At 42.5% G+C, this 25,632-nt stretch overlaps 1 protein-coding gene across 15 annotated transcripts in view; it reads right to left on the reverse strand.

The window, feature by feature from the left end:
* Positions 1-4,715: 4,715 nt before the first annotated feature.
* The window catches only part of NRG1 (neuregulin 1), a 458,712-nt gene continuing 437,795 nt past the window's right edge, over positions 4,716-25,632 (reverse strand). For 8 of the 15 annotated variants that reach the window (XM_057419354.1, XM_057419355.1, XM_057419352.1 and 5 more), the window contains 6 exons: positions 24,338-24,361; positions 19,946-20,048; positions 16,438-16,564; positions 14,884-15,014; positions 14,157-14,360; positions 4,716-10,050 (listed from right to left, as the gene is read on the reverse strand). In XM_057419354.1, coding sequence (XP_057275337.1) covers positions 9,399-10,050; positions 14,157-14,360; positions 14,884-15,014; positions 16,438-16,564; positions 19,946-20,048; positions 24,338-24,361 — 1,241 coding nt within the window. In that variant the 3' untranslated portion in view covers positions 4,716-9,398. Of the gene's footprint in view, positions 10,051-14,152; positions 14,361-14,883; positions 15,015-16,437; positions 16,565-19,945; positions 20,049-24,337; positions 24,362-25,632 lie in introns of those variants that run through there. The other 7 variants (XM_057419346.1, XM_057419348.1, XM_057419351.1 and 4 more) reach the window with 4 other exon arrangements.

Below are 25,632 nucleotides of genomic sequence, written 5' to 3' on the forward strand. Positions count from 1 at the left end.
CTTGGTCTCCTCACTGGCTTCAGGAAGAAAGCCCCGGATAGGCGTCTTCAAGCCAAAAGGCTTCCCTGCCAGTCTGGGAGCACTTAACACCCCTGAAAGCAAGTTGCAGCCAAGAATGGCTGACCTTTGAAACCTCCACACATGCCTAGGGCACAGAGCACTGCAGTGCACTCAGATGGCTGCCTTTTAGAGCAATGCTCTGAATACTTTCGGTTCCCAAGTCAGCCAGGCCTGTGGCTCCTTAACTGCAGGGGATTTTGAATCACTGCTCTAAAGTTCAGCAATATCATATTCCACAGGCAGAATAGCACATTTCCAATCACCTTAGTTTGCTTTTATAGCATCCACTTTGTTCTGCTCTCCCTCAAAAGATCTTTTCATTTTCTTAAATCTGAAAGACATGGTGCATGCATGTGGGAAGGTGCTTGGAAACTGACGAACTCAGACCATTTTGACCTTCAACCAAAAGTCTTTCTAATAAACATCTTGGAACTATGTGCTGACATTGGGTGATGTGATTCTGCTCAAAGAAGGAGCAGGCACTCTGTTCTTCTGCAGCTGAGAACCTATTGCAGTACCTATTGCAGTCACCTACAGACAAAGCTGAGAGGTGTTTTGCTGCTGAGCCAGTAGAGCTTTTCATGCAAATGAAGTTGCAAAGCAGCAAGTGAAGTTTACTAAAAACACAGTGATTGCCACATCTGAAGTCCTAGAATGGACTAATTAGCTAATTATTTGAGGCACAGAAACATTCAGGTAGGCTCTGGACTATATCAGGCATCCAAAAAAAGGAAAGTGAAGACAATACTTTCATCTGGACTTACGGTAACCTGGACTTCTAATCTGTTACCTGGACTTCAGTATTCACAATTTCCTATTTGGATTTGGTAAAGCAGGACATATAAGTTCTGTTTGAAGTGGGCACTTGGAAATGAAAATAATATGGGTAAAGTGAAAGAGTTCCTTTCATTGATAAAACCCAGAAGGTGTGATTTAGTAATAATGACAACTGAGCTCCTGATTATAAAACAGACACAAGGTAGCTGTGGTCTGCCACTTGTTATATGGAGTTTTATTATTTTAAGTTTTATTTCATAATCATTAGCCATCAGATAAATATTGCATGGTCTAGCTGAATATGATAAGATGGTGTGTGCAGATGCTAAGACATCAGAATTACAGGGCTTTTAAAGTTATTATGAAAATGGTTCATGTATCACTAGGATGATATTATTTTGTTTTCTGGAACTTTTACTAGGGGATGATTTTAAAACTGCATATTGAATTGCAGGTTACTGCATTTATACTGTGGCATTCATGTAAGTGGCCTTTATTTCCTATAGCTTTGTATTACTGTTTTCACAGCCCTATTAATTCCCATTGCTTTATCCAGGAATGATGCTGTAAGTGCAGGTATTCTCATATACATTTAGCAGATTACTGTATGTTTCTGTGGAGTTCTGACTCACCTCACCCTCAGCTTTGGGGCCTTTAGGTTGCAAAGGTGGAGCAAAAAGATGGGAACCTGCCAAGAGTCAGAACTTGGGATAAGGATCTTTTTGGAGATTCTCTCTCTTTGTGACATATAAGGAACCCAGGACCCACATCACTTGGGTCACTTCAATGACTCTCTTTCAGCTAAATCTGTCATGGCTAGGGTTGTTTCCATGAAATGAGAGACACACCACCACCCTTGACCCTTGAGTCCCTCAGTCCTTGCCAGTCCCTTCTCAGCTGTGGCCCATGAAGGCTCCTCTGCAAGTTGTGGTCCAGCCTTCCAACTGGGAAGGCAAGAAGCATTTGCTTTCCGTCTCTTCACAGATGCACAGGTCAAATACTACCCTCATTTTTAACTCTCTGTGGTGCAAAAGGTGTTTCCTCCTGGATACAGGCAATTTTGCAGCTGCTGAATGGTCTTGTTGAATCATTTTACCTTTCCTGTCACTGAGTATGCACTGAACATCAGGAAATCATTACAATGAATTGGGAGACTCTGTGTGTCTGTACGCATAGCAAACACATCACCCAATTGTCTGCAGTAATGTGCAGGGTAAGTTAAAACACCTCCCACACAATATGCGGCTTCTGAAGCTTGGTTCCAAACTGGCTATCACCAGAGTAATGACTGTACTCCCTACCAACTGATGAGCATGTAACCTTGCAAATACTCTCTTGCCACCTTCTCTGTTGCTGTCATCAGAAGAGCTGGCCTTATTTCATGTGGTTTCTATGCACTGGTGCCAGGGCTCCTCTCTTCTGAGTTCCCAGAGCAGAGCATTCAGTGCAGTGAAATCTCTTGCTGTCCACAAGGAGAAGAAACAAAATGGAAACCTGAGCAGCTGCTATTTATGCTGAAAGTCCAGCTTCCAACTAAAGTTGGTGCTAGGTTACCTCCTGAACCTAGAGCCTTAGAGAATGAACTCTAGCTTTCAAGGGGAATTCATTCTATTCATACTGATATTTTTTTCTCAAGCTCAGACAATCTGTGCACCATCTAGAAAGTGCAGATTTCAAAATACCTGCTGGTGGAAGGAGCCATACTGTCCTCAACTCCATCAACATGGCAGCCTTCCTAGATGTGCATGGGCCTGATCATGTTCCACCTCTTCCTCGCTGCAAGATGTGGAACTTTTCTTAAGTCCTTGTCTTGATGGGTGGAAATGTGGGCATCAGGAACATACCAGTGATTTGTGACATTTGTACTGCTACACTTGGTCAGGACAATAAATTTGCAGTCAGTAGGGCTTTCCCAATGAGGGCTACTTTGCCATAACTCCACAGCATCAGGTCATAGCATCAGGTAGAAGGAGTGCTTTGGGTTCAGAAATCCCCAAGGCTCTGTGTCTTTTTTCTGAGTGGTAAAATAAGATTTAGCCCTGGAGGGTTCCCAGTGCAGTTGTTAAGAGTCTGCTATTACTAAAGAAGAGTTCTCAGGCTCATAACCTGAGCAGGGTCCATATTGCTTTACTTGGGCTACACAGGTTAATCATCAGTAACTAGCTGCAACATCTTGCAACATTTGATATGGTTTTCTTCCCATCAGCTGTAGCTGAGAGAGAGAGAACTAACTTGGGGAATGCATCATCCAAATCACGCACTCATAACAGTGGAGTTGGCATGCTAAAAGCATACCCAGCTGTGGGCTGCAGAAATGAGAAGGGTTTGCTTGCTTTTCCTGCAGTGTTCCCTGAGGCCATCTGCTTCCATACCTTGTGGAGAAGTGCAGAGGCAGGAGCTGGGCAGAGAGAGACAATAGGATAAAGACAGCATGGAGTGACAAACAATGTTCTTGCATGCACAGCCATTTGCGACACTGAAGGACGTGTTCCCTAAAGCACTCTGGTCTGTGTCAGATGTGATGGGAGGTCCTTAGCCCTGTTGACTCTGAGTGGTTCTTATGGTGCTTAATTGCTACAAAAATCCTCTACCTTCCTCTCCCACCCAAGAAAGGCCAGTGGGGTTGCCTGAGAAGGAGACTGACCTCTCAGAGCAACCCTGAGGTCTGACTGGCCCACCAAGTCTTCACTCTCTGTGTTGAAATGGCAAGGGAGAAGGTGACAGAAAACCCACGCTTATCCCTCCTTCCTTTTTTCCTCCCTTCCTCCTTCTCTCTCTCCATCCCTCCATTCCTGCATCCCTGCATTTTTTATCCTTCCATCCCTCCATAGCTCCATTCTCCATCCTTCCTTGGTTTGGCATCTCATTCATTATCTGTATGTAGATGGGAAGAATCTGACCTACATATCATGTTTCCACCAGACCCAGGAACAAATGGGTGTGAAACACATGAAGGATACTTTCCCTTCATTCCTCCCTCATTTGCTCACTCCTGGCTTTCCTCTTCTTTTACACATTAGTATATTGTATATATTATAATGTAAGGACAGCCAGATGAGATATTTGCCATGCCCTCTCTCCAAGAGTGGCAAATAGGTGGAAAAGGTTAAGAGCAGGGCAAGTATACACGATATTTCCATGTTATACAACCTCCACATCTGATGTGGTTTCCATGGACTGAAGAATTCTCATTAGATTCTGTCTAAGAAGTGGTCTCTGCTTGAACCTATGGAAACTTTTACAATTCACAAGCTCTTGCAGCAAGTAGGTCTTCAAGTTCACTACACCTCACATGAAGAGTCACATGTTTCTGAATATGGTGACCAGTGGATTTGACTGAGAACTCAGTTTTTTATGTTGGAAGCCAGTCCTTTCCTACCCTCTACAAGACAATTATGTGTCCATAGACCTTTGTGATATCACCCCTCAGCTGTCCTTTCTTCCAGGCAAACAAGACCCAACTTAGTGACCCATGTTGTTCTCCAAGCCCTCTCCAATTATGCTTTTTTCAGTTTGAGACAAGAAGACCAGGACCACTCATTGTATTTGAGATCTGCACAAATCATGAATTTATACAGTGGCATGGTGATGTCATCTAATAATTCCTAGTATCTGATTTGCTTTATTGATTGTAAATGAGCAGTGAGGTGACATTTTTGTAGTACAGGCTCTCACAGCCTCAAGACTGTGTCATTTCTGTGTCCCCCCTTTCCCCTCCACTTTGAGTAGTAATAGTCAGGGTAAAGGTAATAATTCTAATTTAAGAAACTAAGAATGTTGTACCTGCGAGGGACCTCCACAAGGATGAGAAAACTCAGGGAACAGTGGCCCACAAAGACAGAACAAGATCTTTACAACAACATTGGGATCCAGGAGGATGGTGGCTAGTGACCTGACTCAGCCTGCTGAGCAGCTGGGCCGGTAGAACACATAAACAATTTAATCCAGCACCTCTTTTACTGAAAATGAATAACAAAACCTTAATAAATCAACAATTACTTATTGCTGTATTTGGGATAATAAATTCTTTAGTTTATCAGTAGCTTGTGGCTTCCATAGCATGTTCTTTGAACAGTTTGCCTTTCAGTTACATCCCCTTTCTCTCCTGAACAATAAATTAGCATTCATTTTTCTTTTAAAGGAAAAGAGGGGAAAAAGAGGATATATTACAATTTTTTTTTTCAAAGCAAAAAGAAAAATGCAACATATTTTTGACATATATCTTAAAATAATATGAGGATAACTTTCTCCGCGTGTTAGATGCCTATGCATAAATAATAAAGTACGTTATGTTATTTACAGTGTTACACAATAAACTAAGAGAGTCTCATTTAACACACAATTCATAAAGACAGTAAGTGATGAAAATATCCAATATGTACAAGATGTATTTACAATAAGGTAAAGGATTACAAATGATGATAATTGACCATGTTCTTTGTCTGCCCTTCTCTGCAGCATTTCATAGGTGCTTTTTTTGTTTCTTACTAGAAGTAAGTCCCAGCGGATGTCAAGTAGCCACACTGCAGGGCCAGGAAGTACTCAACAGACTGAGAAGTGTGTCCTTTGAGGGGACACAAATTTACTATCCTGGATGCTCAGGAACTTGCAATGTGCATGAGAAGCAGGGAGATGCAGTGGTGTTGTTTTGGAGGACTGGAAAGAGAAGGAGCTTTCCTGTTTCCCTGATAAAGGCAGTGATTGATCTCTTAAATCTGTGGGGTCTTGGGGATGGCTCAAGTGAGAAGGGAATAGCTGGGCCAAGAGGAGGGAGTAGTTTTTTCTTGGTTACATGAGTACCTCTGAGGAGCTGTGATGATTTGCACCAGCTGAATAGGCAGGCTGTACCAGGTAGTGCACAACATATTCCTGCTATACACCCTGAAAGAAACCTTTTATTCTGGAATAATTCTTGCATATAAACACATAAGCAAGAAAAACTCACAGCTCAAGTTAAATGGAAAGAAATCAGGACAATCTGAACAACTCTACCACCACTGGAATATTTCCCCCCCTCTTCAATATCTCCTTCAAAATATCTCCTTGCCGTGACTTTCAGACAGAAGTTGGCAAGGGTTACACAGGGGTAATGGCTCAGAGGTGTTGGGACTGCCTAGCTCAGAGGTCTGGGTAATAAAGCAAATACCCCCAAAAGGGGAGCTGGCCCTTCCTGTAGGCACTTGTTGGCTCTGTTCCATGCTGCTGCATCTTCCAGCCCCTTGTCAAGCAGGAGCTGACTGCAGCCTGCCAGCTGTACCTCTGGCCATGTAGACTCGCTAACTCTGGGATGTGGACTTGACTGACACAGAGCACCCTCACAGTATGCTAAAAGCAAGTCCAGAGGTGAGGGGCAGCATCCTGCTTCTACTTCTGTAAATGCCAGGCCAGGGCAACTCCCATAATTCACTGTTGCATGAATTGTGCTGTAAGGCTGGGCTCTCCCCAAAGACCTAAGGGCTTAGGCAGCCATATCCCCAATTGTATTTTCTTGTTCTTAGGTCCATGTGAAGTCCCCAGCCTAATTTCATGCTTATCTGATATCTGATAACACACTACTATATGTACTGGGGAGAAGGAGCAAGGACTGCATGCCATTTTGACTTTGAGGCACTGCAACACACAAGAGTTGTAACATTTTTCTCTAGACCTACAAGGAATAAATCTCACATGTACACCTCCCAGGCATGCAATTGCTCCTTCATTTTATACTGGCCCTCCATAATAATGGTGTTAGTAGTCAAATAATTTACTCCATTTCAAGACAAGTTCCCTTTCCATCCTGATTAATCTGTCTGGGCTATCACAGACACTTTAATGAGAGCTGGCCTTATGGGTTATCTATATTGGAGAAGATTACAAAAGACCTGTGTTACAGTCTCTGTTCTGCCACTAAAATGGGTGATTTTGGGGCAAATCTCTTGTTCCTCCACCATCTTTTTCCTGTCTTGTCTGTCCTGTAAGATCATTGCAGTGCCAGAGACCTTACTTAAAGGACAGATTTTTCAAGTGCGTCTCTGGAAACTCAGCAGTGCAAATCCTTTGAAAACTTGTCTGCATCCGGAAAGCCCACCTGGCCCTCTGTACTACTAAATTGCTGGGGAGGTGGATGTTCTGCTGCATGGGATTGAAGATATCCATGACTAAAGGGATGAAAATGACTGTGTGGTATTTAGAATTTGTGGAGAGCTTTTGTCTGCAAAGGCAAAGTGTGTTTAAATACATGCCAGCTAGGGAAAAAAATGACAAAGGGGACTTAAATCCAGACTGTATGTATTTGATAAACTTCGCCATCTCCTGTAGACTTCTCAAATAAGTGGTTGTGGTATTTCAGCCACCATGTAGCCCAAAGCTGTGCTAGTTTCCCAGCCTTTTGCTTTTATCACCAACATCCTAGTGTACAACTTTGTCATTATGTTCTTCCTATACCAAGGGTTTTTTGTTCTCTTTCTTCTGAATCAGGTGGTCAGACAGACTCACCCGTTACTAATGTAATGTGGTTTATTCATACAGTGAGCGACTCACTGATTTTCATCATCCTGATAAACAGCTCCATTTACTAGACTTTGCTTCTAGGTCTCAAATCAGTAAGTCACCTTGTTAAGCAAAACTCTTAAGCGCATGCTTAACTTTATGCATGCACTGGATACATCAACGGGAGTCTAACACATGCTGAAGATAACTTTTGCTGGGATTAGCATAAGCATATGCTTGAACAATTTACTGAGTTGGGACTTTAATTCCTCAGGTTTACATCTCACAAAATTTTCTTGACTTATTTCTCTTCATTTAACTGGGACCAGGATGTGGCCCAAAGGATGAGTGTAGTTTGGCTGAAATTCTTTTTCTCTTGACATGTCTCTTATTTAGAGTCCAGTAATACCTGTAAAACATATGTTCTCATTTTCAGAATCCCCGGAGTCTAGGAAAAACAGTTGTTTTCCACATCAGTCCTGAGTCTATGCTGTGCCAACTGAACACACAACAAAAATCAAAAGAAGACAGGAGGCAGAGTGACCCTGACTAAACTGATAGGAATTCACTGCAAAAGAGGCCATTTGCTTCTGAACGAATGCAACCACTCCAGCACTGACAGCATCTTTGTTCATTACTAGTCAAAGACTTCAAGACCATCACTGGCTATGTGAACACTTACATGAAATAGCCACACACACTACAGCTGTAACCTACATAGTGTGTTTGCCTTCATAAATAGGCTTTCCATCAGCCTTGCCTCTCTCACCCCAAATAATGGAGCCAATAAAGGTGAGTAGAAATTAAGTTCATGCTTCTGCTATGTCCTTCCTACTTGCCTGTACCCTTTACTATTCAGCAAATCATTTCTTCCCTGAAAGTCATTTCTCTGTCCAAAAGTAACCCTTACTCCAGCAGAAACTCTAACAAGGTATTGCTAGAAGCTTGTCAGGGCTCAATCTGAGAAGAAAGGAGAGATAATTAAGGGGAAATAAAAAGATAAATCTCCTATTAGAAATCAACATTAAAAAAAGAGGTGAAAACTGATTGCACTTTTATTAGTGGCATTTGTTTTCCAGCTAAATCTCTTCCTTGCTTGGTTACAGATAACTGCTATTATATTTGCCCCATTAACTTAAACTAATATTTTTTCTTTTTTTTTTCTTTTTTTTTCCTTTTTTTTTTAATAGAGTATTGGGTTCAAAGCCTCAGCTAACCTAAGCCTGTTTTCTAAGGGATAACTTGAACAATTAATATCTGGAAAATAATGAAATGGCAGCTCCTAGTGATTACAAGCTGACCTCTGATTAATAATATATTTGGTTTAAAATCACAGTATTACTTTCTTTCTATAAGTAACATTATTTAATGCAGGTTGGCGCTTGTTTTTTTTTTTTTTTCTGTTATCCTGCTGTAATTAATAGTAGCATGCTGTTGGATCTACTATTGTTCCAGTGCTCAAAGAAGCAAACCTTTTGGCTGGCAGAGAGCAGACAAAACTCATCTCATATACGGAAAGCAAATAAAACTTCTTATAGAAGAAAATATATTTTTTTTGTTCTTTTTCTCAGCTTTTTTTTTCTGTTTTTTTTTTCTTCTTTTTTTTTCTTTTTTTCTCCCACGTGTGCATGTGTTTTTCTGGTGGAGTGGGTAAGGTGGTAGTGCCATCACAGGGCTTTTTGATCTGGGGATTCTACAGCAAGCAACCAGAGGGACTTCTGCGACTCTTGCAAATCATACATCCAGTCATTATAATGCAGTGCACAAAAAAGCCAGGACAACTGAGGGCTAGAAGGTTTTGCAAAATACTATTGGACAGCCATCATTGTAACTGTACAAAACTTGCTCTTAACATAACATAACATAAAGGCACCATTGATATCTTCCCCATTTTTGAAATACTGTAAAAAATTGCTACATATGGCACATAACACATTTGTACATAGGTATATTTAATTTATAAAAGTTTTTTTCCCTCTCCTGTTTTCTATCAGCGGAATTGCTAAAATAAAATAAATTGTTTAATTTAAAGGTGGAATACTTCATTATATAAAATAAAGTTTTACATGTGAATCTATGTGGTTTATGTTTTATACAGCAATAGGGTCTTGGTTAGCTATCACACTGGACAACCTTGTTTGCAACTCTTCTGGTGTGGAGAAGTGGTTCGCCGGGTTAGTCCTGCTTTCAGCCATCCGGTAGGCAGCAGTCGGCTCCAGACTGGTCACCACGGCGTTCGGTATGCTCAGGAATGGTGTATCCTCGCCTATTCTTTCATCTTCGGTTTCAGTCTCGGAGCTGCTGCTGTCAGAGCTTGTGTCGGAGTCTGCTTCCACCCTGCTGGAAATGTGGCCATTTGGCTTTGTTCTTTTGATCCTTCGGCTGTTGGTGAGTTTCTTTGGAGGCTCCTGTCCTGGCTCATACTCCTGTGTGGTCTCGTATTCCTCGTCTTCCACTATCTGCAGAGGACTTGGTGGCAGGCTGTTGCTCTCATGAGCAGCATTGTGGTGGAAGGAGTTGAACTGCTGAAGGTGTTGGTCATACTTCTCATGTAGCTGCAGTGGGGTCACCAGGAGCAGTGGTCGCTCCTCTTCTATGAAGGGACTCACTGCCACTGAAGGGATGGAGACGGTCAAGCTGGAAGCCGGTGGTGACATTTTGGAGGGGCGTGACTTGGGAGAAGTTGGAGTGTGGAATTCGATGGGTGACATGCGAGCTGGTGTGGTCATAGCTGAGACATACCTGAAGAAAAGAGATGGGGAAAGGTTGCAAGCATGGGAGTGGTGGTGGCATGTGAACACAGCTGCTCACATGGTCTGGGAAGGAAAAGGCAGGGTTCCTTTAAGATCCCCAGCATCCTCACACAGGGGTACCAGGGAAACCTTCCTGTTGCTATTAATCCTATAAAACTGATGACTTCTGGGACTGTAGGCAAAGATGTTTGAGAGCAGGAGGAGCAAAGCAAAACCCCAGGTCTGTTTGCCTCAGAAGAGCCATGGAGATGCTATAAATTATTTGCCAGAAAAATTTCCTGGAATGAATCCAGGAGTAGGATTCAGAGACTGGGGGGCTGCCAGAAACAAAATGCATTTGCAAGTATTTTCTCAAAAGGAAAACGGCTGCAGCACTTCTGGCAGGATTTGACCAGAACCTAGGGTGCACACAAACAGAAAAGAGGAGAGAAAGGAAGAGAACTGAGGGACAGCCCTCCTGCGTCTTCACCCGCTCCTGGCAACAAGACTGTCTCAGGCTAAGGAGAGGAGCAAGGTCTAGGCAAAATCTATAGCCAGATTCTGCTGATTTTAATTACTAGGGATAGTTGGAGTAGGATCTGCAGCACTGTCCCAGCAGCTTTGTGCTGCTGCACTCCTTAAATGCTAGCTGCCCTGGCTGGTAGGTCTATCTGCAAAGGAACATGGAGGGCTGTCCTCATGTGGCAACAGCTGCAGACAGAGAGGGCAGTCTGGCCTATTGTTCATGACTGCTCTGGAAAATTTGCTCCTCTTCCTTCATTGTTTCTGTGGGAGGGGTAGTGTTCAAAGCTGGGTTCTGAAAACAAAGCTTAGGTGCCAGTACAGAGCTTGTCCAAAAGGACGAGGACAAAAAAATGTAAGACTCTCATCTGGTTTGAATCAGCAGAGCTCCATGAAATGCTATGAGGCCTTGTGGATTCACGCCAGATGACGATCTGCCTGAAATCTCTCAATCAAAAGCACACTGCCCAGCATGACATTTTGTATAGTTTAGCTTTGCTTTTATTCTTATCCTAAGTTCACCTGCCTGAATTTCATCTGTGTCCAAATTTCAAGGCTTTATAAGCTCCATCTCCTACACAGGCCCACTAAGACAAGTTATATGGCTTTGATTGATAGTTATTTAGTTTGTCATCAGTGACTTATTCATCAGAGCCTGAAATTACAAAAATGAATCTAAATCCAGCTTTCTTATCCAATCTATTACTTAGTTGCACATATTACATTTGATGAAAACCGAGTTATTGGATAAAAGAGAAACAGGCACGAATCCTGAACTACAGTGTAGTAGACTAAATTGGTTTCAGTTGATGCACACTGATTTACATCAACTGAAGAGCAGGAGAAACTGGAGTTATGCATGGGAATTATGTTGGTTGCTAGTGACAGCAGAGAGCAATTAATATGTCAGTGCATTGGAGGAATGATGTCATTCTGTATTTTCCTTCCATGAGTGAGCTTATCATCCCTTTCACATTTTTAGGCACTGTCTGACAAACTGAGGCCTCCCTGCTTCCCCAGCTGATGCAGTGTGGGATGTACATCTTCTTGTCACACAGGATTTTAGCTATACTCATTCAGTTAATGCACTAAGTTAGGTAAATGTGTCCAGTAACTGCATAGTTCCACCACTGTCAAGTTAATCATACTGTGGTGTGGGGGGTCCTTGCTCAGAAACTAGGACCCTACATTCACATATTTCTGGTGTATTCCCCCACACCATAATGGAGCAGTGTAACAAGCTGTTGTCCACAAGCTGAGGCACAGAAATGAAACACATGCAGCTGTAGCCCATCCAGAAAGGAAGGTTAAAAGGTCATAGATTTATCCAGCTTCATGGCCAACACGAGGTAAACCATGCTGGCTCAGCAAAAGGGGATCAGAGCGTATCCATGGCTAGCCAACAAACATTACCTAGTTGAATGCTGCCAACTTCATCATATAGTTCAGCCTTTCATGCAGAGAATGGTGGTTTTTGATCTTCTTTTCTGTAAAATGGCTAAGGACTTTCTAAAATGTAGGTACTTGGGGTCTCTGCTTATCTAAAGAGGTGTCAGGGCATAGGATCCAACAATAGGACAGGGTAATGCAAAGGAACACCTTGTAATGTCTCTTCTATTTTATTTCAAAATTGCGAAGTTGCTGGAGGACTGGGGGGAGAAGGGAGCACAACTTTGGTATACCAACTCACAGCACAACATTTATTAGATTCAGGAAGTAACTTGTCGGCTCTTACATTCCTTTATGTTTCAGAATGATTTTTAGTTGCAAATAACTCCAGTTTTCCCCCTTATATACACACACGTACATGCAATCCATCTCAGAAATAACCTGCTATGTATTTCCTGCTTGATAGAAATAGATGAGGCATAATTTAATGCCCAGGAAATTATCTTCTGCACTCCAAATTCATGGTCATTTCATGCACATTTCAGGCTAGGACATCAATGACTAGTGAATTATCACAGAAATGTTGCTGCTCTTCACCTGTAGCATAATCATCAAGTAACATTATCATTGATGAAATGCCTTCTTTCTTCCTATCAAAATGGAAAGGCATATGCTTCTTTTCCCATCCTGAAGTCTAAACAGCTCATATCAGAATGACTCTCTGACTGTCCTAGGCAATGCAGAAAGACAGCGTGAATGATCTTCACTTCTCACACACAGATACCCAAATATACTAAGCTGTAATACTCACTGTCAGTGGCGTGTGGCCACGAATCCTGTACAGTTCCCAGGTGGGACACAATGCGGTATTTACTGTTATAGGTCCTGATCTGGCAAAGCACTTAAGCACATGCTGAGAGCTCTACCCGTGTGAGTAATCTTGCTGACTTCAATGGGGTTACTTGCATGATTTAAAGTTAATCTTGTTGAAGTGCTCTACTGGATTGGGGCCACGGCTGTTTGTACCATGTGAGCCACATATCTTGAAATTAAATTCCACGATAAATAACAGGTAACTTTGTTATAAGGAGAGAGCTAGCTTACTGTCCTTAGTGGTCGTACAGGCCTTACTCAGAGAGCCCTCAGCCATGGTGACTTATGCAGCTGCAAAGCAGTTGTCTGTGTAGCAGCAGAGGGAGTACCACAGAAATGGCTTTTGCTGTACTTGCACATTATTTCTTCTGGAAACATAATTTGTCTCCTGCAAAACTTGGTCTCCCTGGGGATTGCCTGGATGCATTTTTGACATCATGGACGTCCCATGAGATCAAATCCTTTGTGATTTCACAGTGCTCAGAGAATTGGTCCAATAACCCTTTGTTTTCCTTTTCTTCTGTGTCTGATTGATGGGGAAAAAAACCCATTTTTGAATGTCTTGTTTCTTCTCAGTGTCTTCTTTTACTACTCTGGGGCCATCTTGTACACTTGAGATAAAATCCTAGCCCAAAGCTGAGAAGAATTTTTCAGTAAAACTTTTCTTGAGACTGATGCACTTCAAGGCAGACCATAGGTACTGATGAACCAGCCTTTTCAGATCAAAAAATTACTTTGTTGGAAAATTCCTGGCCTGTTTAATTTCTAACTGCCCTGATTTAATAACAACCTGGGCTTTCCTGGCTTGCACTTTGCTTTGTGTGCTTTTATTTACTAAAGGGTCAAGGGGAATTTTTGAGGGAGATAACAGGTATAGCAGCTGGAATCCCCCAGAAAGTAGGTAGTGGCAGAATTCCCATACTGCTTAGGTGTCCTTAATGCTCTTCTCTTATGGATCAATACATTGCTTTCTCCCCACTTCTTGTGTCTCACAAAATCTCGCAGTTTTCTGACTTGCTTCTTCTGAGAAACTGTTTATTAAGCAAAGATCCGTTTCTACTTTGTAATGGAAATTTCTGCCAAATGACTTCAGTGGAGCTTTTCCAAATGTGAACTGCTGGCTGTTAGGAGTAAACCCAGCAAAAGCAAGAAGGGAAGAAATGTTTTTGGTAGACTTTAAATGACTAACAAGATCTCCACCTTTACGAATGAGAAGGTACATGCCCTACATGAACAGCTTCACTGCTGGGTTTCCTTCTATGCTCCCAAGCTTTGCAACCATCTGGGAACATCGACCTTGCCAGTGGAAAGCAATGAAGCAGTGTCTCCTACCTTTCACTGTGAGGAGAGTCTCGGTAGGAGTCAGGGGTCTCTCTCGCATGCCGGAGGAAGCTGTTTCCTTCCCGTGGCCCGCCAATGCCACTGAGGCGGCCCCGGGGTCCCAGTGGGCTGGCATGCCTACTGTTCTCCATGGATGAGCTGACGAGCACAGAGTGGCTTTCAGAGAGGATGCTTTCGGTGTGGCCATTGCTCCAGCTGAAGAGCAGCAACCAGGAAAGGAGAAGAAGGGAAGGGAGCGTGAGAGGTGTTTTGGTGGCAAATTCAGATAAACTAAAGTTTAAGCAGGGCAAGGAAAGGGCTCTGTTGGGATGTGCAGCATAACCTTTAGGTTGGTAACCAGGACTGCAGAGCTTTATGAATTGTACAAATCCATATGCATAAACACGATTTTGCACATGTAGGTAAAAGAAGAGGTAAAAGATTTGGCAAAATGCATACGCTAAAATTCACTGTATCAGTATTGGAATGCCATTCAGTCAATAAAACTCTGTAAATTCATGGAGAGGTAATTAGTTAGGTGACATGACATCAAATATTGTTAGTCTCAGAATGAAAACACTGTAAAGGGAGCACAGATTTTTCTGTGTGGTTGTTTTGTTTTGTTCTGTTTTGTTTTGTTTTGTTTTGGTTTGTTATTTTTTCCCCCCAGCATCTTTTCTGTTTTGCAATAGGAACAGGTCAGATATTACAAGTGCTGTTTGCCTTCCCCCCTCAGTACCTGTGGCTGGATGTCTGGGTGACTGTCACGGAGTGATGTGCTGTTGAGGTGTAGTGGCTCGTAGAAAATGAGGTCTCTGTTTCTCGCTCAATGACTTGCTCACTGGAGATTACATTTTTTGAAACGTACTGCTGAAAAAAACCCAAACAAACCTCAGGTTTGCAAACTGTAATTCACAGCACATTTGCAGACATAATTTCCAATCCCTCCCCCAGAAGTCACAGTTTTTCACCCGTGCCAAAGCAGAAACTTTGTCACTTAAATACAGGCAGAAACCACACTGACACATTTGAGCACATTCATGCACACCTCTGCATACACGCTTCATCTAAACCCAGAGTAGGAGGAAATAAGTGAAATCAGGAAAGGTCTGCATCCCAGCCTGGCTATAAACAACATATGTGTTTAGCAAAGGAATTAGAAGTCCTTGTGGATAAAGACCTTTACAATCAGACACAACAAACATACTCTTCCCTGATGGAGAAGACAGCAGTAGTCAGCATTAGCAGTTGTTCATTGCAGGATAAGAATCTTTGCAGGAAAATACAATTTCCAATGTCCATGGATGCAGCACCATGACAGACCCATTCTCATCAGGGGATGACCTGCAGAAAGGGCCAAAGCCTCCTGAAATGGAGCTGGAGGTGTGCAGTGCCCAGCCAGCACTGTCGCTGGTAGGACTCCATTTTCATCAGTGGGGAATCCTCATTTTCCCTCTGTTAATAATCTGACTATAGATTTAGGTCTTTTGAAGGGAAATATTGGAAGCCCAGCTCTTCTGAAAAGGTATCCTGGTCTTGACCAAAGTCAGTCGGAGTGCTGCCACTGACTCAGCAGAGCCAGGGCTCATCCCTGCAATATCATGAATGTGTACAGTGATGAAGTGAAGCACAAGAGTAGAGTAGCAGGAAGCCTTCATTCCCTCTAGGCACCAGCCTTCCCTGGGAAAAGAGGGAGAGGAGGCAGCAGCTACAGGTGGCATGAGCCCTGGCCTCTAAGGCCAAGGGGCTTGGCTAACAGTTTAGTTGAAGAAAAGCTCTCTGCTATGTTCTGATAAACGGGAGAGGAATGCTGGTGGAGTAACTGCCCCAGCCCCATCTCCCCAGCCTCTGCTACTGCCCAGGTGAAATCTTCATTCAGACTTTTACCCCTGAAAGCATAATGTCACGTTCCTGATGCGAGGGGGCTCTTCCTACTCACCAACCATCAGGCCAAGGAAGAGCAAGACACGTGTGTTTGAAGAAATCGATCTCTGCAGCACTTAGCCCTGCTGCAGCGAGGTTAGTATTTTTTTCTGAGGTGTTTTACTTGCTTTTGGTGTCCTAGATCTACAGGCACAGCTGCAGCACTGCAGCATGCCCCAGGAAACTGGCCACCTGCAGAAATGTGTCTCATTTTACTGAGCATTTTTTGCAAAATCCCCAATTGCTTCTGAATGGAGAAAGCCAAGAGAATTCAGCCACCAGCCTGCAGCAGGTAGAAGTTTAAAGGCTGCTGGGTGAGCTTTGCTGTGTCCCTGGCAGCCTAGGTTGGAGGGCGGGCAGTAAAACCTACGTTCACTAGCTGGACGTTATCTGGTGGAGGGTTGGGGCGGTGTGGCCCGTTGGCCATGCTCGTCACATTGTTCCTTTCGGAGCGCAGGCTCTGCCGAAGGCGGTCATGCAACTTTTTCCTCTGCTTCCTGTACACAAAACACGGAAATGATTTTAATAGGCAAAGGGAAAGCAGCTGCACCTTTCAGCATGTAGATGATGACGATAATAATATAACATCACTGTTTTTGCCAGCACTTTCCCCACTGCTGCAAGGTCTCCGAGTCAGGTTTGAGACCGCAGGCCTAATTGCAGCTGGAGCTGTGGGGACCTGCAGAGGGGAAGGATGTGTGGGAACCCTTCCAGGAGTCGGCAGGCCACAGAGGGAAGGGTAAAAGTGCGAGGAAGAGGGAAGCCATTTCTAAGCCACACTCGATGTCAGGAAGAGCTCTTTTCTGCAGTCAGATGGGAGGGGGGAGAGATTTCAACCCATCCACCATGGCACCCTCACTGCAGCCATGGCCAGGTTTCTGACAGCCCGGTGGATTATGTTTCTCCATTCACCGTAGGTGGCCTTGCCTCAGGGCTTGCTTCCAGACACTGGAAAATGTGGTGTGTGCCACCATGTTTGCGGTGTGGGAGCTACATGTTGTTTTGTGGGATTTGTCCCCTGCCTCATCACTGCACTCCAAATACATAAACCTGTTAAAGAAGTGAAGGGTGCAGAGGAAGCCCCCAAAAAATCCAAAGTGAGTGAGTGTGTGAGGTGTGCCTGAGCCTGCAGCCATTCTGGCATCTCTGGAAGGTTCTGTTATAGCAACATCAGATTTACTCTGGAACCTAATGATTACCAGGTGGATGTCAGGGCTGCTAATGCATACAATAAAACTATTCAACAATAACATGTACTAATGGCATAGTCCTTGGCTGACTTGGATGCTTCTACTGTGCCCCGTCCTCAGCTGCTCCTTCCCAAGTTGCTAATCGTTCCAGCTCTCCTCAAGAGAACTTTTCAGGACATCATTACAAGCTGTCAGTAACAAAACTTGCAGCACAGTAAAACCTGGAGCTGTGAAGGACATGCAGAACACACTAAATATAAGACCAAAATAAATAACTGCAGAAAGAGGTACTCAATTTCAGACTTAATTTATCAATATTCCCCAACTTTGTCTGGTTATACTGGAGAACTTCCACTATCCTGCCACAGAATCCAGGCAAATGAAGGGAGGATGCATATGACCTTGGCTGTGGGAAGAGCTAAAATGCACACAATTCCCTAAGCCATACGAGGTGCAGATATTTTTGGCAGGGTTTTACAATGTAAGATACAACCATTTTCAATCCCATTTTGAACTCAAGGGGACAATTCCAAGCTTTCCAAAGAGGAAGGAGGAGGGAAAACAATAAATATGTTGAAGTTTATAGCCGGGGTAGCTGAAAGACAAAGAAAACATGACTTGACACAGTGTATTTTACTTATTTTCTCTGTATGTGTGTGCCTGGTTAGTGGAAGATGTTTAATTTATGTCACTTCACATGAATGGTTTAAGCAGACATGGCTGCCTTGGACTCAGCAGGACACTGCCCCTGGTCCATCTAGGCTTTATGTTAGGAGGATAACCAGGTATCATCTTACGACACACAGGTGGTTAAGGCAGATGCAGAGTGCAGTGCCAGGAGGTATCTGAGCAGATACCCAAAGACCTGCCTGCTCTGAGAAGCAACACAGACAAGGTTTTAACTTGATTTCACATCACCCCTTCTTGAGCCCTTGGAGACACTGGGAGTTGAAGACAACCAGAGTTCCCTGATGTGGTAGAGAAAGTGAGTTCTAGAGGGAATTCGAACTCATCATCTATGGGTCTGAGATCTTGGCATGTATTGCCCAGGAAGCTATCCCTAGGAAACCACATTACTTCCCACCTTCACTGATCAATGTATTTGCATTTTGCTTGCTTCCATGTGTGCTGGTTGTCCTCTAGTGAAAGGACATTAGCTAAAAAAAGAAACTTCAGGAAGCTGAGAAGAAAGAATAATGAGAAAACTAATGTGCACTTTGCTTATTTTGAGAAGCCTTCCCCTTAAAGCACATGACTTGCAAATAAAGCACTTCTGAATTGAGACTTGGTGTCAGAAGATATTACCTTAGCATTTGACCAGCAGTATCTCTAGCAAGAAGACTAACAGTATCTAAGCAATTACACTTTATTTAGTGTGTTGTCCTAACACCACTCCAGGATTTCCCTGTTCTGTGCATTTTTCCCTATTTGGCGGAAAGAGAACGTAGGGAACATGTCACAGAGAGCAGTCTGGCATCACTGCTGCATTTGAAAGGCCATGAACTGGCAGTTCACTTTCACTCTCATCAACTGTATTTGAAAACTTTTCACTTTTGGCTGGCAGTGATCACGGATGTCTGGAACAAACCATGACAAAGTGTCCAGACCCCTGATAGATTTGGCTTTTTATATAGAAAATATACAGCTCTTTATTTATAGCTCTTTATGTAGAAAACCATACTTCAGAAATCTGACTAAAAGTTTGTCGAAATTCATGGGGATGTTTTAGCTGATTTTGAGGATATTTTAGCTGATTTTGGTGATCTTTGGACCAGGGAAAGATATTCTTTAGCTGCTCTGACTTGTCAGTTGTCATTTCTAAAAGCAGTAATTGATCTGATTCTATTGTTCTATTAATACTGTTTCAGTTGTTCCCTGCTAACCCTTGGCACAAGGTTGTGGGTGAGACAGCGACTGTGTGTGGCTGAGCTCACCCAACAGGGCTACATTCCTCCCCCGCCTTTAGCACATCCATTATTGGTACGGCTTACAAAGAAAATCAAAAACCCAACTGCCAATCAGACCCTGCAACAGTAAATCAGGTTTGTACAAATGTGGAAGATTTATGATAAGGGTTTTTTGTGTTTTGGTGGGAAGATTTATATGAGCAGCCAGAAGTTTTGGCAGCACAAATCCTGCTGATGTTCAGGATAATTTATGGTCCAGAGTGCCTCATGCATGTTTGAGAGTCACCCTCAGTAATTTACAGAGACTCACAGAATGCATTAAAGTGCCTGCTTTTGCATCAGAAGCACTTTTGAGTTCACTTCTTTGGCCTTTGGTGTTTAATAACTTTTAGCACCGTTAATCTTCCTCAAGTACAAACAAACTAGGCTGATACATAAAATTTACTGCTGGAGACCAACATGATTCCAGTGTTGTTAGGGTATGCTCCTTTCCATTTGGGTAAACCAGCTGGAATGGGTGACAGACAAAGAAGTGTAAGTCAGTGAAATTGCTTGAGTCACATTTGAAGGGTGAGAAACCTTTCAGATACCTGTCTTATATTTGCACTGATGTTGGACATGTAGACTGTCTTGGACCAGAGTAGCCTGGCCACAAGTTTGTCTCTAGATCAGCTCTGAAGAAACCCAGATACAACTTTATGCTCAGAAGAGCCAAAGCTACAGTCAGCTGGGAAGGCCCTGATCAACAATCACAGGTATAAAAAAGAAGAGAAAAGTTTACTTGGTTTTGCAGTAGGCCACCACACACATGATGCCAACTACCAGAAGAGCAATGCAAATGCCAGTTATGGTCAGCACCCGTTTCTGGTACAGTTCCTCAGCTTCTAGAAAGGGACAAAAACAGAGAAGGTCACAGCATGGAAGATGGCTAGGCAAGGAGCACACAGTCAACAGCTGGCATGCTACAAACCACTTCACAGAATCACACAGCCACCACACTTCAGGCAAACCCATTATTAATGGCAAGGAGAACAGGAGCACACCATAAGCTCTTAACACAATATGGGGATGAGTGATCATCCATACAATTACAGTCAAAAGTAATCTTTTTCTTTTCATGTCAACAAGAATAATATCTGTGAAACAATTTCACAACTAACAAACACTCAGCATTTGCTGGAAATAAAAATGCAATGCACTAAGGTAATGACAAGAATTTGCAAATGCTTCAGAAGTTTAACTCTGCAAAGACAGCTGGAATGAAGGCCTATTTTATGGGCTTTAAGAGAAATCTGTTTTCTTATTATCTTTTTTGGATTGTTTTCATATCCAATGTCCCTCTGCCCCCATGTCAATTTATATCCTAGTTGTCTTTACAGGAGATTTCAAAATATTCTTCTACATTTGAGACATGAGCTTGGCTTGTAATTGTATCAGCAATGGAAATTAAGACAGATTCTGAGGTCTGGACATAAAATTCAGACACTTTCAGCAGTGATTCTCAAAAAACACAGCAGTATCAACAACCAGCAGTGCCTTGTATCAGAGAAATGCTGGGTTTCTACTTGCATCTCTTTGTGTTCAACAAAGGAGCTGCTCTATCTAGAGTGGCAGCTTGCTCAGTGATGACAACTTGTTACCAATCTCATTCATCAGAGATATTTCACTATTATAAAAATGTTAGTAGCACTGGTAATGTTTGGGTTGGAGCTACCCAGCATTCCAGCCTTGCTTATGCTTGGCAGAGAGCACCGCTGCGTGCTGTGCTAGGGAAACGTTACGTAAGGAGCGCTGAGACAGAGGCACATTCTGTGTTGATGTTTTACAGATGCTTTTAGGACAAAAATAGGTGTCTAGATTTTATCAAGGCTTATTTTTGATTAAGCAGACAGTCTAGAAAGCTTGCCCTGGAGAATCCAGACTAGAGGGTGACCTTAGGTCAGGCTTCAATATTGACCAACTCGGTATACCAGCAGGTGATTAAAAATAAATGAATGAATAAAAGCTGCACAGCTCTGCACTACCTTTGGGATAAATGCCAGGATTATTCCCAGTGGAAGGGACTTACATGAGCATAAAAGGTCTGTGGGGCAATTCGCTAGGAAGTACAGAGGTGCACAACACTCCCTCACATGTGCCATGAGTCTCTGACCAAGCTCAGGCGCTTAAATGATGTTCTGTCACAGATGTCACACCAGTGCAGGAGAAAATGCAGGGGAAGAGGGAGCAGTCATTTCTCCAATGTGTTTTGGAGGCTTACGTAGTTTAATTTTAAAATTGCTGTGGCCAAATGGCAAATATTCCATGCAACAGATCACAAATCTTAATTTCTCTGATACAATGAACCTTATCATGGAACGAGTTTGTCCTACAAGCCAAACCCACTGTAAACCAAAATACCAACAAACAGATTATGAGCACTGTCAGAAAAAATTGAGGAGAAGGGAAGAATTGAGTTTGGTAAAACTAGTATGCTGCAAAAATGTATTAAAGAAAACAAAAATGTAACTCCAAGAACAGAGAGTCAACAAAGAAAGGGAAGAAAGGGCTGAAATGCCAACCAAACCAGGACAAAAAGAGGAAGATGAAATATAGGGAACAACAAGGTTAAAGGGTTGAGAAGTCGACTGTAGGCCTGGCACAGCATGCTTGATACTGGAAAAAAACAGAGTGAAGAAATGCTTGGGGACAAAAGAAAAAAAGCTGAAGCAGAGTGTGAAGGGATTTCTCATACAGCATAACTCCTCAACTAGGCTAGTTAGTGGCAATTGATCTCCTTCCCATTTTGCCCCTTCTGAAAGCGCTTATTAGTTAGCCATGGAGATGGTGTATTATGAGGATGTCAAAGGAAACAGGAGAATTGTGCTAAGCAATATAGGGGCAAATTTGAAATGCTTTGAATTATTATATATTTTATTTTTGTCATGCTGTCAGATGTTAGCTTGTGAAAGCAAAATGAATAAGGAAATATCAACCCGTTTTTCTTGGAGGGGAAGGAAGAGGAGGAGGGATATTAACTAACAGTGGAAATCTTGGTTGACTGCACTGATTCCGTGAGGTTTACTCCAAGCGGAGGCTGTTGCAAATGAGCCGGGCGGCTGGCTGGTGCTGGCTTTGCTAAGGCTGCCGGGGGGCTCAGGCTTATGCTTGTGTGTTGGGTGCTTTTGGGCTCTCACCCCCTGCAGGGCGGGGAGGTGCAGGAAGAGAGCAGGGACTGTAGGTCTTCAGGGGCATGGAAGGGTAAATCCCTGGGTCTGCTTTCGTTGCCTTAACTCCTAGCAACCTTTGAAAGGATCCCCATAGGATCTTTTGACATCATCTTGACATGTTGTACATGAATGGAGTCACCACCATAGACTTCCTCAAGCTGTGTGGGGAGTGGCTGCCTGGGAAGGCACCCAGGTTTGGGCATGTCTTCCCCAGCAAACCAGCAAGCTCCCATGTAAACCTGGCCATGCTCCTCCCTTCCTGGGACAGCAGTATCCAAGGGTGATGTATCTCTCTAGGATGAGACTCAGCCACCCTATTTAGGGCCAGGAGAGTTTTGTGAAGCAGGGGCTGAAGTCACTTGAGGTTATACAGGTCTCGCCCCAGAACTGCCTGACCGGTGTTAACGTTTACAGATCCAGTTAATGATGCCCAGCCAAACAACATGTGCTGTGTTTGCAGTGCTCATTAAACCACATTGAAAACAAGTAATAGCAGCTTTGGGGAAAAGTCCATAGAGAAATGTATGTGCAGTGAGAATTCAGAAAAGGTTTTAGCCTAAGTGTTAAAAATCACTTGAATGCATTTTTTCCCCCTGCAGAATGCTAGAGAAGCAAACTGACATGATATTTAAGTCAAGATGTTAAATCGCTCTATGTGCAGCCTTTTGAAAATGCACATTATGGAATTCATTTCACATCCCCTTAATTCATATATAATTGATGATATACATGTTCTTAAATTTGCTCTGGTTTAAAGTTTTTCTTCTTATAGGTCTCTAGGGATTTTTAAAAGAATTTCATTCCGAGAGGTGGCTCCACTGATGTAATTTCATGGACAAAGCAGAATTGGCAAGTCATTTTTTTAAACAATTTCAATTTAATTCCTCAAATATTAATGTATCCATATACCTTCTACAACAGTTTAGCACTTATGAGTGAGAAATAATGAACTTGTGATTACAACAATAACAACAATAATAATGATGGTAATATTAATAATAATAATAATCTGCGTTGTGAGAGATTTCTTAAATCTGGATTGTTAATGGGTTTTCCACAGTTCACAGTATAAGCTAATGACATACTGTGTGGACATTTTTAACAAGAACGTGAACCAAAACTGTCTGAAAAGCATCACCGGCTGGTTCATTTCATTTGTCAACAATTTTAGGAGATTCCAAACTAAAACTGACTCAAAAGATGCATTATGTGTACACCTGATTACTGAATGTTAGTCAGATAAGTACTGTCTACTCATGAGGAGGATTTATAAGACCTATTTCTATTATAATTAAGATGAAGTGTAAAAATAGTACCTGCTGCCAGTGTTCTTGTTTGGGCGCAATATGAGTCTGGTATTAGAAATATTGATTATATTTGTTGACTTGAGAATCTGGAGTCTAGCTGTAAACCTTCACTTAAGTTCCTAAATAACTTTCAGTTCACTTCTACTTTCAGACCTAGAAATGAATGTATATGTGCATATCATTAACAAGTATGTAAATGCATCTAATTTACATACCTAGCTGTGGGTTTAGACATAGAATTTTACTTGGAAACCAGAGCTCAAAACTGTAAATTTGCAGATTTTTAAGTAGCTATAACAGCTTATTCATTTTTACAGAGTAGTTAGTCATTTTACTTCATGTTTACAGTGTTTCCAAAATCCAGTAACCCTAGAAGAACTTAGCAAAAGCAAATGTCAAAACTAGCCAAAATTACAGGGCAGAAAAATGAATGTGCACTATGTTATAGTTACTTTGGTAATTCCTAGGTTTGGAATATCACTATAACTGCTGATCTCTGCTAGCATTTTGACAAGGGTTGTTATAGCTGTATGATCCCTTCTAAAGCATAAAGAAATTGGTTAGAAATTGAAACGGTGAGGTGGAGAAAAAAAATGAAAAGGGATTCATCTCTCAGGCTCTAAAATCTGCAGGCTAAAAGGAATGATTGGTCCATACCCATAAATTCAATCCCAAGGTGCTCTGCCAATGCAGAAAGTTGACAAAAAAAGAAAGAAAAAGGAAAAAGTTTCAGAAAAGAGCAATATACTGTACTCAAAAATAAATCACATATAAGAATTACAGCTATTCTGTGTCTGCACATGAAACAGGACAAAGGGGCATTTGGGTATGTGAGTAGTGCTGAAATGTGCCTCTGCAAGCTACATGACCAGACCTTCTGGGAGGGTCACACACCAGAATACGCACGGGGGATCTGAACATTCATAGTGCAGGGAAGCAGCAAGAGTCATTAACCCTTAAATATCTTACTGAGGTAAGGGGGCTATGGCCTGAGGACGCCATGTGAAATGGCTGTTTTTTTTTTTCAGATGGGACCATTGGAGCACAGGGTTGCTCTATGAGGGGTAGCATCCCCCTGCAAATGGCTCTTGCATTGGGCTCCTTTCCCCTGTATTCCTGTCCCCTGTATGCGGTTCCCTGTACCTATAGGTTGCAACCTGGATTTGTCTGGGACTGTTTGCTCAGAAGTGGGAGCTCTGCAAACTGAGTGTAGCAGGGCTCTCATTTCTGGAAAAGGAGACAAGTCCTTTGCCCTTGCCTTTGGGCTGTGCTGCCTGGGCAGAACCACCCTCTGGTCAGCTGGATGCACCCTGGGGTTAAGGGGCTGATGCTGTGTACATGAATCCCATGCCTAAATCAGCATCCCTAGCAGCTGGGGGTGAGAAGGAACACAGGTTTCCACCTGGCAGGTACCCTAGGAGACCCTTCTGACAGGGCCAACATCATAACTGTGGTGGCTTTCACTTTCTTTGTACTTGTGTGCTGTGAATTTTAAATCCAATAATAATTTTCTGACCAAATTCAGGAGTTTGTACACAGAGGGAATGCCAATTCTTTTTTGCCAATCAGTAACATTTTAAGGGTTAAATAAACTGGAATCTATCCAGGTCTCTTCCTAAAGAGTCAGTATTACATACCTACATGAACACTGCTAACGATACACATTAGTTGCATAGAAAGCTTGGTTAAGTCTTCAATAAAATGAATGACATGCCCATGCATCTATATTGCTGTATTTATGCTTGCTAACAGGTAAAATTCCTAGTCTGGGTGTAATTTAATTTTAGGGGAAGTCACTCATATCATGCAGTTTCTATTTCAAGTAATTCAATGGGAAGTTGGTACTTAAAATTGGAATATATTCTGGCTGAAAGCCCTAACAAGAAAACATGCTGAAGAAACATGCATTGCTTATTCAAACCTAGATGTCATGTAGCTCTTATTTTTCTTTG

The sequence above is a fragment of the Pezoporus wallicus genome, unplaced genomic scaffold (genome assembly GCF_028554395.1).
Source record: "Pezoporus wallicus isolate ANWC-B61680 ecotype Strahan unplaced genomic scaffold, APGP_CSIRO_Pwel_v1 contig_7344, whole genome shotgun sequence".
Lineage (NCBI taxonomy): Eukaryota > Metazoa > Chordata > Aves > Psittaciformes > Psittacidae > Pezoporus > Pezoporus wallicus.